At 40.8% G+C, this 14,443-nt stretch overlaps 2 protein-coding genes across 2 annotated transcripts; both read left to right on the top strand.

Moving 5' to 3' along the window:
- Window positions 1-469: 469 nt before the first annotated feature.
- On the top strand, window positions 470-8,903 carry LOC134213016 (gamma-secretase subunit pen-2). The gene is made up of 3 exons (XM_062691463.1): window positions 470-643; window positions 703-807; window positions 8,720-8,903. Exons 1-3 carry the CDS (start codon window positions 583-585, stop codon window positions 8,857-8,859), a joined length of 306 nt encoding a protein of 101 aa, XP_062547447.1. The 5' UTR covers window positions 470-582; the 3' UTR covers window positions 8,860-8,903.
- Window positions 8,904-8,972: 69 nt separating this feature from the next.
- On the top strand, window positions 8,973-13,617 carry LOC134213015 (cilia- and flagella-associated protein 57-like). Its single transcript, XM_062691462.1, has 8 exons — window positions 8,973-9,540; window positions 9,597-9,680; window positions 9,917-10,827; window positions 10,884-11,419; window positions 11,482-11,952; window positions 12,014-12,251; window positions 12,307-13,385; window positions 13,443-13,617. Exons 1-8 carry the CDS (start codon window positions 9,368-9,370, stop codon window positions 13,569-13,571), a joined length of 3,621 nt encoding a protein of 1,206 aa, XP_062547446.1. The 5' UTR covers window positions 8,973-9,367; the 3' UTR covers window positions 13,572-13,617.
- Window positions 13,618-14,443: the final 826 nt, after the last annotated feature.

A 14,443-nucleotide genomic window follows, 5' to 3' on the forward strand; every position in this document is an offset into this window, starting at 1 on the left:
TTTAACAGAGCCCACTGTCAAACCCCACCACATCCTAGGCAGGCACCACAACTCGCAGATATCCTGGGAAGAGATTGTCAAGCCCTTGGACATAGTCCCTGCTGCCTCCATTATTAGTGCTCTGGGTTACTCTTTCGAAAAGAAGATGCATTGATTTTGAAACGGCGACTCATCATAACTAATCAATTTGGAACAGATTAGATTTGGATTTATTTGCCGGTCCCATCGATGGTTCTCCTTTTACAACATAGCCTAAAAAATGTGCTGATTCTTTAGAATGAACAGAAAAATCCTATAAGAAATCGCAATACATCCGTGCTTCCATACTTTACCAATAGATGGGGACCCCAAACTAAAAACGTTACCGTTATACTCGCTACGCTCGTTATCCACGTTATCTATCATTTTTATGCTGTGAGTTGAACACGAATGTGTGAGTGTGGGTTCGAGCTTCAACGTAACGGCAGCTTACAGCTGTTGATTTGTTTACGTTTTGTGTTGTACTCGCATAGAAATTTAGTTACATCGCCTAAATTTATTAATTAGATTTAAACTACGAAATCGGGCATTCGTGTCTAAACCATGGATCTCAACCGAGTACCAAACGAGCGTAAGCTATATCTTTGCAAATGGTACTTCAAAGGTAAATATGGATAAAATTTTCATCAGGAAAGTTTAGCCATTGTTTAAACTTCATTTTAGTCGGATTTGCACTTCTTCCATTCGTGTGGGCAATCAATACGGTTTGGTTCTTCAGTGAAGCTTTCCGGAAGCCAGCGTACGATGAACAGAAGGAGATTCGTAAATGTAGGTATCAAAAATGTTGATTGATTTTAGTGTGAATTTCGGAATGATTTCATTCTGTTGGCTAATCTTGAAAGAGGTGCATGCGTGCAGGTTTGGACATTAGCCCCCCCCTCCCCCCACCAGAGACAAAATTTTTAGAAGATCGGGCCCTCAAACTAAAAAAAATGTTTAGAAAACTCAAAACTCATATGTTTCAAACTATGAGTGTCTCAAGAACAGATAACGGAAATTCGAAGATATTAGTTTTATAATGAATTCCGTATTTCAAAAATCGCCTATGGGCCTTGTCCAAAACCAATGTTTAATCCTCGATAAACTCATGAAAAATAAGTATCCGCCGGTCAAGATAATGAAAGCCTGGAGCTTAAGGCTCAGCATCAGTCTAAAATCCAACCGCGTAGAAAAAGAATCAGGTGTATACAAATCTACCGGAATGGTATAAATACGGACGAAATAAACGCAATTTTCTTGGCCATATATCGCCAAAAATGGAAGTTGTAATCAAATTTTCTGCATCTGAAGTGACCCTCCGGAATAACTCCGGATAGGAGAACCACATCACAAGGCTCAACATATATTCTGAATTCTGGGATCCGTACGAACAGAACAGTAACAAAACCAGAAATAAAGACGACATAAAATGACGAAATGGCAGCAATTTGATTTTTTTTTTCCTTTACTCAGGCCGATACGGGTTAACATTCCAGGAAACTGCTCCTCCCATCATTTTGAAAATATAACATGTAGTCGACTATCTGCTGGATGGATCTCCTCACCAATCCGCGTCCGTATATCTAGTAAACAACTGATCACATTCTTTATTATATTCCAGGCTGTAGTGAGAAGTTCCCTTGAGGTATCGCATGATTCGTTTCACAGCTTCCCAGTGACGATGGCCTGGATTACTATTGAACTGGCTGACTATGTTTACTACCAACAAAATTTCTGGTCGCGTGCCGTTCGCCATTCTTCATTTGTTGAATCTCATCCGCCGTTTTTGCAACCATAGAATCAGACAATTTACTTCCCCGATCAGCTAGGGTTGCCACAGGTCTACAGTTAACCAAATTGAATCGTTTCAACACATCCTCAATGTAATGTGTTTGGTTGAGCTGTAGTATTCTTTTTTTCCTATCCTGAACGATTCGCAGGCCTAGAAACAATTCAGCTGCCCAAGGTCCTTCATCTGAAAGCGATTGTTAGGGAATTCTTTAAGTTGATTCTTTAATTTCGAGTTGTTAGTAATTAGCAGCACGGCATCACCAACGTAAATTGTAACGAAAATCATCTCTTGCTTGTGAACAACTTTATAGTATAGACACGGGTCGACTTTGGAGCGAGTATTGTTTTAGGCCATACAAAACTTTCTTCAACTGGCAACTTTGATAGGATTCTTCACATAACCTTCTGATTGCTCCATAAAAATACTTTTTTTCTTCAGGTCTGATTAAAGAAACGCTGTATTGGCATCCATTATCTCTCCAGTCAAACCTCCATGAGTCGATTAATGAAAGCAAATTATACCATATTATAAAATATTTTCTGCGTTACTGTGAGCTAAAAAATATTTTCTGGGTTACAAACAGCTTTCCAAAGATTAGCTATTGCTCAGCTCGATATTTCCATGAGTAGATGGACCCTTCAATATCAACTCATGGAGGTTTGACTGTATTTCAAGATCGTGCTGCACTACGAGAGCCATCAGGTAACGGATAGTTCAGTATCTCACAACCGGGAAATACACCTCGGCATATTCTATGCCAGAACGTTATGAGCAGCCCTTCACCACAAGCCTGGCCTTGTAACGAGTTACGTCACCATCTGAATTTCGTTTGGTCTTGTATATCCATTTGTTGCGTATAGCCTTCCTTCTTTCTGGCAAGTCAGTCAGCTCCCACGTGTTATTGCCTTTCAATGCCTTCATTTCTTCATTCATTGCTTCAATCCAACTGTCATGATTTGGTCGATTGACTGCCTCTCCAACTGCCTTGACAACTGCTTATTTTATTTTATTTTTAACCAGCATTCTGAAGCAAGGTATACATTGCAACGTCTTCAGGAGGATTCAGATTAATGGTGTTTTGTACACTGGAACTCGAGAATACATCTTTGACGCTGCTCTTTGACATAAAAAAATACACAAAAACCTTGCGACTAGCATCGTCCACGAATGTAAGGAAGTAACGGCTTCCACCAATCGATGGTTCTTCGATAGGCCCTCAGAGATCCGCATGTACTGAATCTAACAATCCTCCAGCTCGACTTGTGCTTGAATAAAACGGATCACGAGCTTGCTTTCCTGTGGCACAGGTCACACAGTCAATAATTATTGGTTCAAATGTTCTAACCGGCGGTACCCCGTATGGCATAATACCGACCATAAACTTGGTGGATACAACGGATCTGTTCTGGATACATGACCTGATTTTACTGTTCGCCTGATTCTACCATTCACATAACATTCTTCGACATATGTGAAAAATCCTGTGAGTTCCGGTGGTGCCGGTGTCTTGATGTTTTTGAAGACATCAGGTATTTTTGCGACAGGCAAACATGCGAGAGCTTGAGTTCTTTTGTACATTTCAAAAAGGTTTTGATTTTTGTTGAAAAGCGGCAACAGTTTATTTTGTTGGATATATTTCCACCAGTTTTTGCTGAGATGAAAGAAACAGCCAGAATATCTTGTTTCTGGGAACTCTGCTGCAAACGCATTGATGAGAGATTTCTCGAAATCTGTCAGAACAACGCCCGGATTTAATTCAAGATCAAGATCATCTGTAATTTCAATCAGCTTTGTAAAGACTGATCTATAGATTGCAGTGCTCCCTTCGATAGTGAATAGCTGACGAAATAAACCAGGAACAGTTTCAAATGTTCCATCTGCAACCCAGTATTTCGCTTGTGATAAGCGCCTCAGGTTTTCATGAGTGTCGAATATCAACGCTTGCTCAGATCCTTCGGTAATATCGAAAAAAAGAAATTTTTAGCCTTCAATTGTAGACTGTAACGCTTTATCGAACATAAAACCAAAGACTAATTAAGACGTTCATGTCCCATACAAGAGCATACTTTTTTAGTGCTCATGAAGTACTAGAGAAGAATCTTGAACAACCTCGTGATGATATCACCTTGATGCAAGTACAGAGTTGAGTAACTGGTACTTCTCATGTGTTGCTACGGCGACTTTCTAACTGTTATGTAGATCAAAACATTGAAGTAAATCAGTGATCCCCAAAGTGCGGCCCGCGGGCCGCATGCGGCCCTCGAAGACTTTTCCTGCGGCCCGCGAGTATTTCAGAATATACACTACATGTGGCCCGTTAATAACCATTAGATGACATGACACGATTTTCATCATGCTCAGTTTTTTGTTATACTCAGGGAATCTGTCAAGTTCACATCATTGCGATGTTTAAGCACCAGCATGATTTAATAAATTCCTCACTTCATAAATGCAACGTAGGCCAATAGCAAACAACATCGATGGTACATCGATAATCCAAGTTAGGGTTTGGCAAAATTTAAATTTGCTTTATTTTTAACTCCCGATTATAAGCTGAATATCAACGTACTTTACGCTACCGTTGTGCAAGGCTCCAAGCTATTCAGAATCAGAATTCAGAATCTTAGAATCGGATGACATATGATCTATTGGAAAAATAGATTAATATATATTCTGTATATAAACTATGCTAAAACATGTTGATGCGAAACGGTTTTTCTCGTGTCAAGTCCGCTACCACAAAAGTATCTGTTAGTATCAACTAAAAGTCAGCTACGTTGATAAAACCCGTAGAATAAAATGTTCTTACAAGTATCTTATTTAAATAGATTCATCGCAACAAATTTAATTGAAATGTGAAATAGATTAAAAATAATTTTGTTTAAGTTTTTAAATTCTACATGAAATGAAAAACAAACCATGCAAATGTACTGCGGCCCGCTTCAACAGCTCAAAATTTCTATGCGGTCCTAGATAGTAAGCATGCTGGGGACCACTGAAGTAAATGTTCAGAATCAATCATGAAACACAAAACGCTTTATATTTCAGATGCTGAGTGCTGAAATGGTTACGCGAAAGGTGTTCTCAATTGACCATTGGTTGTGCTTCCAAATAAACCCATTCTAGGTTGAGATGTCGCATTCTAGCTCAATAATTACTGCGGTTGGGGTGCAGGTGAACCGAACCGTGTAACGACAATAGTCTTCATTTTGGAACCGTATTTCCATTCCAATGCAACCAGAGCAGTGGCTTCGGATGTGGTTTACGAGGCAACGTCATGCAAAGTTTAAATTAATTTTGCTTAAGGAAATTATTTTACTCGAATTTCCAAATTTCCATTATTTTTTCTAATAAAAAACGAGCAAGATTTAATGGAAATGTTCATGAATTATCTCACGTGGCAATAATTAGTATTCATATTAGTCTTTGATCGAATATAATTTGGGCTTCATTCGGTTGACCCAGTACAAACACTTTGTCTTATCTCCATTATTCATACCTAAAAGCAAAAAAAACATCTAGCATGAGATAGGTATATGTAATTCTGCAAAAGAGATATTATATTTTTGTATTTTTCCTATCATATTTAACTAGTTACATCGTAAACGAATACAACTCCTATTTATTTTTTCAAATGCACTACCGTGGATGAACTTGATTTGTATGCAGTTACGGAAGTTTGATTGCATTGCTGCGCACAATCGCTCAAACACACCCAAATTTCCCAGCACCCATCGGTACTTTCGTCGATTGTAAGCGGTGAACGTTCTAGACGCCATGTGGGTGCGTTTGCTTAAGTGTCCAGTTATGGTTCTGAGCTTGGCATTATCAGCACCGTTCCAAGCCACCTGCAAGAAACCAGTAGTTAATTGGCCATATATTTTCGTCTGAAAACTTTACCTTAGCGTCCCTAGCGTCCAAAGAAAAAATGGCAGGACAATTTGTTTACATCTGTTCACACAGATCATCAGCCTACTACATATTTTTGAGAGAAAATTTTAGTTCATTAGCAACTGCAAGGTTAAAAGAAAATCAGATAAATAGTCAAGTGTTAAACTTGGGTACCGAGGGACCAAATGCAGTACATACTAGAAGTGGTCCCTAGCAAGATTTTTTTATGTACAGGTTATCCGACTTGTCAATATCCCCAACTCAGCCATCTTGGATTTTTGTATGGAATTTATGCTCGTTTGTTTACGTTTTGCACTGAAAATATATGTTTCCCCCCCGCGCTGGTTATTCCCATCTACTGACGAAGTCGGATAACCTGTACATAAAAAAATCTTGGTCCCTAGAATGAGCTCTACAGTGACGTCTTAATTAGTCTTTAGTCTTAATTAGTCTTTGATAAAACCGTCAAGAGTTTCAGGATCTTTCCTTGTGGTTACGAAGTCTTTGAGAGCACGCCGCACAAGCTTTCGTTGCGCATTTATCGTGAGGGTGGGGTTATGAATATGTTTTTACTTAGTTTTCAACAAATTGTCACCTATATGGATTTCCGGACAGCGACGACAGCGACAATCTTTATCTGGTAACTAAAATATCTTTTATCTACCCGTTAGTCTAAATAACATTTTCGGCTAATGGCATTTATGCGTTTTTCACAATACTCTGTGATTTGTCTTTGACGTTCGGTTTCTTAGTTTTTCAACAAATTTTCACCTATATGGATTTGCATTATGAGTTTTTCACAGTGTACTCTGTGTTGCGTCTTTAACGTTCGTCCATTGTTACGTCCTCAGTGTTTTTTGTGACACCTCTATTTAGATCCCAATTTAATGCGTGTGAGCCTACATAATTGACTTTCCTATAAATGGTATATCTTATGCATTCCCATTGTTTGATTTATCCAGTATATTTTATGCTTCGCGTTTCATTACGTTTTACATAATGTATCGTATTATTGAATGTATCCTCCTTCTCCTGAAACCTGTTCTATTCTCCTTTCCTACTTAACTTCCACTTCCTTTCCATTTTTCACTTCCTGTTCCATCAGGTAAATGATAAGAAAGGCCAGTGAAGGCGATGGCGATGGAACGAAAGCTGATGCGCATTCTTGTTTACGCCAGCAAAATCAAATGGGGAAACGTTTCGAACGAACTGCATTCGTTCGAAAGTTTCGTTCGTCCGTAAACAAGAATAGGGGTGAGTATTCTAGAAGTCCCTTCATCAGTAATGACGCCAACTATTGGTCATTCACTTCGAACACAGTTTCGCTCAAATCGTTGGCAATGGACACGAAATTCTCCACATAATCCTCCACGCAACTATAGTTCTCTAACCTCTAGTTCTCGAAGTCAACCGGTCCAACAATCCGAATCTCCGTATCAGGCCATCGTCTTGAAATGCCTTCCGAAGTCTTTCGCATGCATCTTGAGCACTGGATGCGATTTGAACTAGGCTATAGTTGTTCTTTTCCAACGTTAAACAAATTGTTGCCTGTGCACACTATAAGAGAGCGTTAGAGTAAATCGTCGATTTTCCCTCTTTAGAAAAAAAAAAAGTTGCAAAAGGAAGTTTTTATGAAAACTAAAGCGAAATACAGCCCTTCCAAAATTTTCAATTTCGATTGTTCGTCGTTTGGCTTCATTTAGTGAAGAATCATGCCAAAAAACAAACAGACAAAATTCATCACCGAATCTTTCCCACAGATGGCAAATGATGAATAGCCGAGTATTTGTTTACATTCGGTTCGTAAACGAATGGAATCGCAATTGAGTGGTGAGTGAGGATTCGGCAGAAAGAATCAGGCCGCAAAACGAATCATTGAGTCTAAATTGAATCAATCTTCTGAGTTCAACTCAATGTTTTCTGCTGCACTCACTACACATCGGATCATTCTCATCTCTCGATTTCTTTTCGCACTATCTGTGGTTTCACTTATTCCTGCTGGGGGGCAGTCAGTAGGTACGAATCGTTGATTGTTCGCTGTTGGGTTGAGTAGCATTCATTTTGCAATCGTGTGTTCGCTGATGGATGGGGATTTTAAATTGGTGTGGTTCGTGTGAGTGAGTGAGTTTTCCCATAGCTGCTCCCATCCAGCTGGAGACTACTTTTTCTCCTCGGTGGGTGGTTTTATTACCGACCCTTCAATGTTTCAACTGCCGGAAGATTCACAGCATTCCCATAGGCCCGAACTACAACGCTGATTCATATTCAGTCTTCGAATCCGGCCGCATTATCGGTAACAGTCGCATTCGTCCCACTGCTATCTGAGTTGCTTCCGCTTGAACTCTGCTGGTTAGCTTATCTCAACAGACAGTCCCGTTTGTAGATCAGTGTTCAAACCCCACCGTATTCCATGTGCAGCCGCTCTGCCATTGACCTGATGCGTAAAACTTCCGAATTATTTCCTCTCCTTTATCGCCTCGCTATGGATGTCGTTAATAGGCTGTAGAGGGATTCTGTGTATCGGTGTTCAAACTCTGCAGAGAGAAAATGCGCATGCTTGCGCAAAAAGACGTTCTGGAGAAGGCGAAGGCGATGGCGATTGGCCAGCGAAGTAGGTACTCGGCAAGCTATGGGACGTCTAACGCCGTGTGCCTATCATGTGTTATCGAACGAGGGAACATAAAAAAACTTAAACAAAAATATGACACAATTTTAGTGGAGACTATTGTTAAAAAGAAAAATATGTAATGAACAGTTAAGCCTGGCATCAAATCCATGTTCTCTCTGAGACGTCCAACTCTTAATGTTTCTTTAGAATGCCCAAATGTATGTAGATTGTGAGGGACCGAGAAAACCATCGACATAGAGAGATATCGAGATACAGAACATCGAGTTGCAGAGAGTTGACTGTGTTTTCTAACTGTGCAGATGCTTTTATCTACACACAAAATGTATTAAACATCAAACTTCTGTATTTAATTTCTATTTTTGATAATGTATTTTCTTACTTTTTTCCAGATGTCATATTTTCTGCAATTGGTTCTCTCATATGGTTTACAATAATCCTTGCTTGGGTCATGACATTCCAACTGAAAAGAACAGAGTGGGGCGACTTTGCCGATAGCATCAGTTTCATCATTCCTCTAGGACGTGCTTAAAGCTAGATATAAGCAACAAATATAAAATAACTCTACTAAACAAATTGAAATACTTTCTTCACTCACCATTATATAAAAAGCGATTTTCAACTGACACATATAAAAGAAGTAGGCCACCGCGGCATCGATCGTCGTTTTACTTTCAAGTTCACTGCCCTGATTCTGCCAACCATTCGCACCTTCCATAGGATTGCCAGCGCCAACACCGAACAGGCGCACTTCTTGTCGTATGTCGTGGTCAATGTTCTGATGACCTGTTGCTTCTAAATAGCAACCGAACGCATTCGCACCTTAACCGAACCGGAAGCATTTTTCACTTGTATATCGGAATTTCGCTGTTTCCAAGGTACCGGGGTCAAACTACGATGAATGCACCAGGGCCCTAGGTTTGTTTATTTTGCTGGCCTGGTTTTAGTCCATCGACGACACGCCAATCGATAGGCGGTGAAAAATTTTGCACTCCGCAGAGGAATTCGCAGAACAGTTTTGTCTAAAGTTTTCGGTAGATATGGACAAAGAAAGTCGTTCTAAGCCGATTTCAATAGTTCCGAAGAATGTCTTCGGTCTGCGAACGGACATTTTAGGAAATGTACATTTCACCACAAAGCAAGAGATAATCTATCCGGTGGCAGGGGTTCTGGCCATCCACGACTTTGCCACTAACAAACAGAAGTTTTTAAGGTAAAAAAATCTTAGATTGATATACACTTTTATTCATGAGTTGATACAATTTCCAGGTTTCCAGAAAACTACCATCCGGAAAGGATTGTTATTTCTCCAGACCGGCGGTATATTGCCATAACCGAAAAGAGTGCTGATAAGTAAGTATAATCGATATTCGTCGCTAACATTTGTTTTCGGTATAGACTTCGGCTTTAGTGTGGTAATAAATAAATGGATTTGTGGTCGCGTTTAAATAGCGCGGATCTAATTTTGTTCAACGAGTTTTTGGCGTGGTTAATATTACAGGCTTCACGCAGAATAGCATCTCTAAAATCTCCAGTTCTGACAACAATCGTACTCATTTTTTTAATATCATCGGTTTTCTCATCACCAGTAAATCCCTGATCAATATCTACGATATCGCAACGCTCAAGAAACGTAAGACCCTCCAACTACCGCCTGACTGCCCAAATACCCAGATTGGAAACATTTGCTTTACGTTTGACTCTCGCGGGATTGCGGTCCTTTCCGTTGAACCGGATGCTTTTCTGTCCATTTTCTCTTTCGATAAGAATGAATCGCTCATCATCGGGCGGGCCTCCAATTCCAGTCAGCAAGGACAGGCCAGCTTTCTGTCATGCAATCCAGGAGATGCCACGATTGTTGCCGTCGGTGGCTATTACATGCTGAAAATCATGAACAAAACCGACAAAGGATTCGGACAGATTGGATCCATTAAGGGGGATAACTTGCTGGTAACGTCGATCGCTTGGTTGACGGGGGAGGCTCTTGCCGCTGGAACGGCCGAGACGGAGCTAATATTTGTTGAATCTGGGGAGCTCAAACTCAAATTAAGAGCTGACGAAGTGGAGAAAATTGATCTCTCGGCGGATACTGATGGTGAACTGTCCTCTAGTCCAGAAAGCGATTCAAGTGCCAAAAAGGAATGCCATGACGTTCTTTGCTTGACGCAATTCAACACAGGATTTCTCTATTCGATCCACAATTCGGTTCACGTTTTCGAGAAAACTACTAACTATGCCTTCATAAAGAAATCCATCATACGAATCCCCATCACACTCTACGATCAACAATCGTACAAGATCATCAATGTGGCCGTGAACGCCGAACAGGACACGATCGTGGTCGCCACAAAGCACTCTCAAATCTACATCGGAATGCTGTTCGTGCCGGAAACTTTAAAGGTCAGTGAGCTGGTTTTTCGACATCTAGGCGAACCGCTGCATGTCAGCGGAATTGTAGGGCTTTCTGTATGCTCTTGGAAACCTATTCTCATGACTGCTTGTAAGTATCTCATTTTTTTCAGTGGAATTTTATGTTTACAAAGGTCTTAATTTCAGCTAAGGATCTGACTATACGACTCTGGAACTACCAAAGCATGAAAGTGGAACTGGTCAAAAAGTTTCAGATTGAAATTGGTGTAATCGCACTGCATCCATCTGGCTTCTTTGCCGCCGTTGGATTCATCGATCTGCTGCGGTTGATGCAAATTCAGTTAGACGATCTGAAGGTTACCAAAGCCTTCAACTACCCGAATTGCACTCAGCTGAAGTTCTCCAACCAGGGTCATCTGTTGGCGGCGGCGCACGAGAAGATCATCAGTTTGATCTGTATCTTCACGTTCGAGGTTGTGCAGACACTCAAAGGCCACAACGGAACGATATTGAGTTTATCGTGGTCTAGTGATGATCTTTTCTTGGCGTCTGGCGGTAACGATGGAGCGATTTACAAGTGGAACGTTGTGACCGGCGAGCGAATGGAAGAAATCGTTCAAAAGGGAATTCACTATCGATCGTTATCGTTAACGAACGATTCCGTCTCCGTGTTTGCCATTACGAACACAGGACTGATAAGAGAGATGTGCAAGTCGGATATTGTGAGTAGAAGGACCAAAATGTGGGTTCGGATTGTCCTGAGTTCCATTTTTTTCGGTTTTAGAATCGTGAATTCAAAATCCCAGAACTAACACCACTAACGGACATTGCGCTATCTAGATCGGATCTGATCATGTTCGTTGGAACGGAGAAAGGTCATTTGTACAATGTGGATAGCAGTAACGGAAACTGTAGTAACTTCCGGTTCTTTAATACAAAGATCACGAAAATTTGCTTAACTTACAATGATTGTACGCTGGTGACGGCGGCTGAGGATGGAACGCTAATAATTTGGACGATCTTGAACAGTGAAGGCAAAACTGCGCCACATGCTCCGGAGCTGGGACTATGTTCTGATATATTGATCGCAAGACAAGACTTGGTTGATAAAAATGATTTGATTTCTACGTTGGAAATGCGAATTCAACAGCAAATAATGGAGTTTCAGTACAAGATGAAGCAAGGTGACGTATTTCATTCCGAGCAGATGAGGGACATTCATCGAGACTACTGTGCTGCGATCGAAGAGTTGAAGGTTTGTCGCTTTCGTATTTGGTGGAATTGAAATTACTTATGAAATTGCATATATTCTGCAGAAAAAGAATGAAGAAATGGAAATGTCTCACTTGGAGGAGTTTAACTTGATGACGGCAAGTATTGCACAAGCCAAGGAAGATCATCAGAAAGAGATGATGGATTTCGAGGCGCAGTTTCACGAAAAGATCATTATGGAATATGATAAACTGAGCGAAATGAAACAACGGATGGACCAAATGCGGGAGGACTACGAAATTAAGCTCCGACGGTCGGCTGGATGCTTGCAGGATACGATCGGTGAGGAATGATGCAATTTCTTTTATTTTCCTTTGAGTTTATGATTCCTTTTTAGAATCACTTGAGGCTGATCAGAAGAAGCAACTGGTGGACAAACAGGAAATTATCGACGGACTTTTAAAGGATATGGAACGGAAACGTTTGGAGTTTAACGAATACTGCAAACAGGTTGACGTTGACAATGATCGTAATAAAGTCGAGCTACAGCTGAACTACGAAAAGAAGCTTCAAGAAGAGGAAGAAAATTGCATGAAATGGCGTGGCGAAGCTGGCGTTCTGAAGAAAAAGTTCTCTACCCTTAGCCGAGAGACAGAAAACTATCGTAAGGACATAGAAACTTTGCAGTACCAACATGGCAAGTTTCAGCAAGCGATCAAACAACATCAGCGAGATATAGAGGATCTGAAAAAAGATCTCTCAGAACGAGAGGCGATCATAAAAGAAAAGGAGCGGAAGCTGCACGAAATGGTCAAAAAGACAGGCGAATTAGAGAAATATAAACAGGTGCAAACGTACAAAATCAACGAACTAAAAAGCCAAATCGAACCGAAAGAAAGAGAAATCAAAGAAAAAAAGGAAGTCATTGGCGAAATGGAGAAGAAACTGGAAGAATTGCAGTTAAACAATAAACAATTAGCTCTTCAACTACAAGAACTTCGGGACAAATACTACGGTGCCGATCTAGAGCTTCGCAAGGAGCGTAACAAATTTCGAGGTGCCAAAAACCAGTATCAACAAGTTTGTAGAGAAATTTATAACGTCGCCGGACTGATACAAAAACCCGATGAGTTGAAGCGAGGAATCACCGATCTGTGCCATCGGCATTCGGACGACAAAGAGCTGCAGAAATCGCTAGCCTCAAACGAAGACGTTCAGAATGAGTTTCTCCGGCAGAGGGAACATCTGGAAAAGTTAACCAAGAACGCAAAACTGAAGAGTGGACAAACGAAGGATACGGGCGAGTCAATCAAACTCATGAAAGAAAACATGGAACTACTGGCGGAGTTGAACAAGTTGAGGGAGCTACTGAATGAGAAGCAACGCGCCTGTACGAGAATGGAAGCGTTGCTGGGATTGTCCAGTAAAACTATATCGCCTCGCCAGGCAAAACTGAAGTTGGAGAAAGCTGTTGCGGTAAGAATTCGAATCTGTAGATTGCCAGATTTATCAATTTGTTAAAATTGTTTATAGGACAAGGATGAACTGGAGAATAAACATCGAGAACAAGTAACGAAATTACAGGAAGTCATCAAATCACTTTCGAACGAAAATCAAAATTTGCGCTCGGAAATTGTGGGCTTAAACAAGAAAAATCGTTGATAAACACTTAACTAAACTAATTAATAAAACGTTTTATGCAACTGTTCACAGCCAATTATTGAGAGAATAATCATTCGTTAATTAAAAACACGGGTAAGTAACTCCACAATATTCAAATATTATGCGCCGACCGATGCTACCGATAAATGCTTTCATGAGTAAAATTTCCAATGGCAAAATCAGAATCTACTTGGTCGACTTCAATGCGAAAATCGGTTTCTACAACACGGACTATGAGCGTGTCATGGTCCCGGAGAAATGAACAAAAACGGTGAGCTGTTTTCAGAATGCTGCGGCAATAACGTGATTGGAGGATTTCCGTTAATGTGAAGGTCTCAAAAAAGAAGACTGTGTGCGACGTGCGGAGAGAAACGTCGGGTATGTAGACCATTTTGAGGGGAATAAGGGATGCAATCCGTCAGCTAAAGGCCAATAAGGCGGCTGGTAAGAATGGTATCGGAGCTGAGCTGATCAAGATGGGCCCAGAGAAGCTGGCCACTTGCCTGCACAAACTGCTAGTCAGACTATGGCGAACTAAACAGCTACCAAAGGAGTGCCAGGAACGGGTCCTGCGGCATTTCTACACGAACCACGCCACACTGGACTGCGAGAACTCTCGAGCAATCACCCGCAATATCTTCAAAGTGATATCATAGATCATCCTCCGTCGTATATCACCAATAGTGAATGATTTTGTGTGAAGTGATCAAGCCAGCTTCGTTGACGGACGCTCGACAACGGGCCAGATCTTTACTGTACGGCAAATCCTACGAACAATGCCGTGAATACCAGGTCTAGAGAGTTATGGAAAATTATGGCCGAGAACAGCTTCCCTGGGAAGCTTACCAGACTGATCAAAGTAACGATTGATG

The sequence above is a fragment of the Armigeres subalbatus genome, chromosome 2 (genome assembly GCF_024139115.2).
Source record: "Armigeres subalbatus isolate Guangzhou_Male chromosome 2, GZ_Asu_2, whole genome shotgun sequence".
NCBI classification, from domain to species: domain Eukaryota; kingdom Metazoa; phylum Arthropoda; class Insecta; order Diptera; family Culicidae; genus Armigeres; species Armigeres subalbatus.

Bases quoted from the DNA above. Each gene is read 5' to 3' on its own strand.
- LOC134213016 (XM_062691463.1), top strand. From the start codon at position 583: ATGGATCTCAACCGAGTACCAAACGAGCGTAAGCTATATCTTTGCAAA. The intron at 644-702 runs GTAAATATGGAT...ACTTCATTTTAG, and splicing joins TTGCAAATGGTACTTCAAAG to TCGGATTTGCACTTCTTCCA. The intron at 808-8,719 runs GTAGGTATCAAA...ACTTTTTTCCAG, and splicing joins ACAGAAGGAGATTCGTAAAT to ATGTCATATTTTCTGCAATT.
- LOC134213015 (XM_062691462.1), top strand. From the start codon at position 9,368: ATGGACAAAGAAAGTCGTTCTAAGCCGATTTCAATAGTTCCGAAGAAT. The intron at 11,953-12,013 runs GTTTGTCGCTTT...TATATTCTGCAG, and splicing joins CTGCGATCGAAGAGTTGAAG to AAAAAGAATGAAGAAATGGA. The intron at 12,252-12,306 runs GTGAGGAATGAT...ATTCCTTTTTAG, and splicing joins ATGCTTGCAGGATACGATCG to AATCACTTGAGGCTGATCAG.